Here is a 2500-nt window from a genome sequence, read left to right as displayed (position 1 = left end):
CACAATCACAAATACAAAGATTCCTCTGATAAAGAACACGCCCCATCCATGTTAACGTTAATTGCTTTTTTGTATTTTGTTTATCGTTCCACAGACGCGTCAGCGTGTACATTGCAGTCGTACAAAATGCGTGCCATTGAGCAACAACAGCAGCAACAACACCACCTACAGGCCAGAACACTCAATGGGATGAGAAAAATTCAGGTATGGACAAGTTTACCCCATGCTGAAGGCATTAACCTATTTGTATTTCTATTTGAGGAGATGACTCAGAAAATATGCTAGGTCGTATTTTCATCATTCATTGAAAACTAAATTTTTGTCATTAATTTAGTGGCTTTACCCTCTCTTTACCAACTACAGGAAAATCATCACATTTGTTACGATACAAGGAACATTTTTCTTAATCAGATTTGCTTTGCAGATTTAATAATAATGTAAGAAAAATTTTTGTATTATTAAGTTTGTTAAGCTCCAAAAGTGTGCATATCTTGTAGGCTATGTACTTATATCTCATGAGTTTGAGTGTAAAAAGTCAAGTTCTGTGTTGATTAACTCTCGCCTTACCAGCTATTTTTAGAATTTCCCCGAAATATTCACACCCACCCAGCACAAAAATAGACTTTTCTTACTCAAACAAAAAAGTAAAAAGTGAACTCTACAACACAGTGTTTAGTATTTATAGCTGTAATCAAAGCATTTCTTTAAATTTTGTAATGTACAAGAGAAATCAGAATGAGGAAATTGTCGGTTACATCGTAACGAATGTGACGATTTTTCTCCGGGTAGTAAGGAGAGGGTTAAGAATCGCTTTTCTGGAAGAATGGTGAAAATGGTCGGTAGGAGAGAGTTAAAGAGGAAAATGCTGCACTTGTCCTGTTTGCCTCGTATAGATGACAATAATAGCCTGAATGTTTTGAAACTTCAAATTCTCTCTGGTTGTTCTGAAATGTGCGATAAATTGGTTGATATTTAAAAATATTGTTGTTTGAAGCTGGAAGAAATAAATATCAGTAGGGAATGGAATGGAAGGTTTAATTTTATGAATGAAGACAGACCATGTGGACGGTTCGGGTTTCCTCTTTTGACATTCTCTCATTAGTGCGTCTCTATTATCTCATTCATCGTGTTATGTTGTCAAAGAGAACACCCGAAACGTCTATATTAATCTATCTTCTTTAATTGAATTAAAGCTTCCACTAAATTTTCTATTGTTCTTATATTGTTTGAGGGTGTTAACCCATTTTCTATCCGGATGTGACGTGGCAGGTTTTTTTGCAAGTCTTCTTCTTCTTATTTTTAATCATTGTTTCCTTAATATTTTGTTGTAAGGCTCTAGCATTGTTGTGCAATGCTTTGTTTCGACGTGCACTTATTTGCAGGTCTGATAACCCAATTCCCTATGGGCTCATTGTTGTAATGGAAATCTTTTTTAAAAAATGCCGCAAAATATTGCCCGTTGCAACAATGTTAAACTAGGTCCGTAAGTGGGTTCGGATGTCAGGCCTGAATATATGTATATATATATATAAATATATAATATATATAATATATATATATACACGTCGTGTTGTATATTTGTTGATGGTTTTCTTATAGTTAGGGAAATCGCAAATTGAACTTAATTGATGTTTGTAAAACGTTTCTCATCAAGACTTGGTAGTTAACATCGATGCCATTAGAAATATAAGTATAATCATTACACCCTTCCACAACGGCATCATTAGGTCCCGTGGCCTAGACATTCCATGAAGGAATATAGATAATTCATCAAAAAAGATGTCTGATGTCAACAGAAATCACCCATGATGTCCAAAGAGAGCAAATAAAAGTGTACAATGTTTTTCAAATCCCTTCTCATGACGGTAACGGATGATGCTATGCTAATGACACAATTAATTCCAATTGTGAATGTACTCTGTCCGACGTGTACTTATTTACAGGTCTGATAACCCACATTGTTATGGTTTCATTGTTGTAATGCAAATACTCTCCAACCAACGCAACAAATTCTCCATTACAACTATTTTAAAACAAGCCCATAATTACGTCTGGTTATCAGACCTGAAATGTGTGACCCACTGTCTCCATTTAATGAAAAAAATAGAAAGCGTACTTATTTACTTCTACATGTTAATAGGATTGACCCACCCACCCACCCCAGTTCTTTTTTTAAATTTGATCTTTTCTCTCTCGTTTGCTTTAAGATTGTCTGTTTTTGATTACATTTTTCTCCTTATCGATTCTTATCTAACTTATTTAGTGTGCCATTTTATAAAAGAGTTTAAAAAAAACAAACATGTTTGCTATCTGCGATGAAAAATCGCCTTAAAGGTAAAATTAGAAATGAAACCAATACTTAGATAAAGGAATAAAGAGGCATTTGCGATAATTAAAAATATTTTCCTGAAACAAGAGAGGTTTCAAATACAAGGCAAGATTGCGTGGGTTTTTTTTTCTGCAGTCATTTTTGGAAAGGTTAATTTCCATTGATTTATTT

The 2500-nt window shown here is 34.1% G+C and overlaps 1 protein-coding gene across 3 annotated transcripts in view; it reads left to right on the top strand.

The window, feature by feature from the left end:
* LOC144970511 (uncharacterized) overlaps positions 1-2500 on the top strand; it is a 56563-nt gene that overhangs the window by 42276 nt on the left and 11787 nt on the right. For all 3 annotated transcript variants that reach the window (XM_078910231.1, XM_078910232.1, XM_078910233.1), the window contains exon 4: positions 95-204. In XM_078910231.1, coding sequence (XP_078766357.1) covers positions 95-204 — 110 coding nt within the window. The remainder of the gene's footprint in view (positions 1-94; positions 205-2500) is intronic.

This window comes from Berghia stephanieae, chromosome 4, assembly GCF_034508935.2.
Source record: "Berghia stephanieae isolate SIO BIC M18660-M18661 chromosome 4, UCSD_Bste_1.3, whole genome shotgun sequence".
NCBI classification, from domain to species: domain Eukaryota; kingdom Metazoa; phylum Mollusca; class Gastropoda; order Nudibranchia; family Aeolidiidae; genus Berghia; species Berghia stephanieae.
The sequence above is the reverse complement of the archived record's forward strand: the minus strand, read 5'-3'. Positions and strand labels throughout refer to the sequence as shown.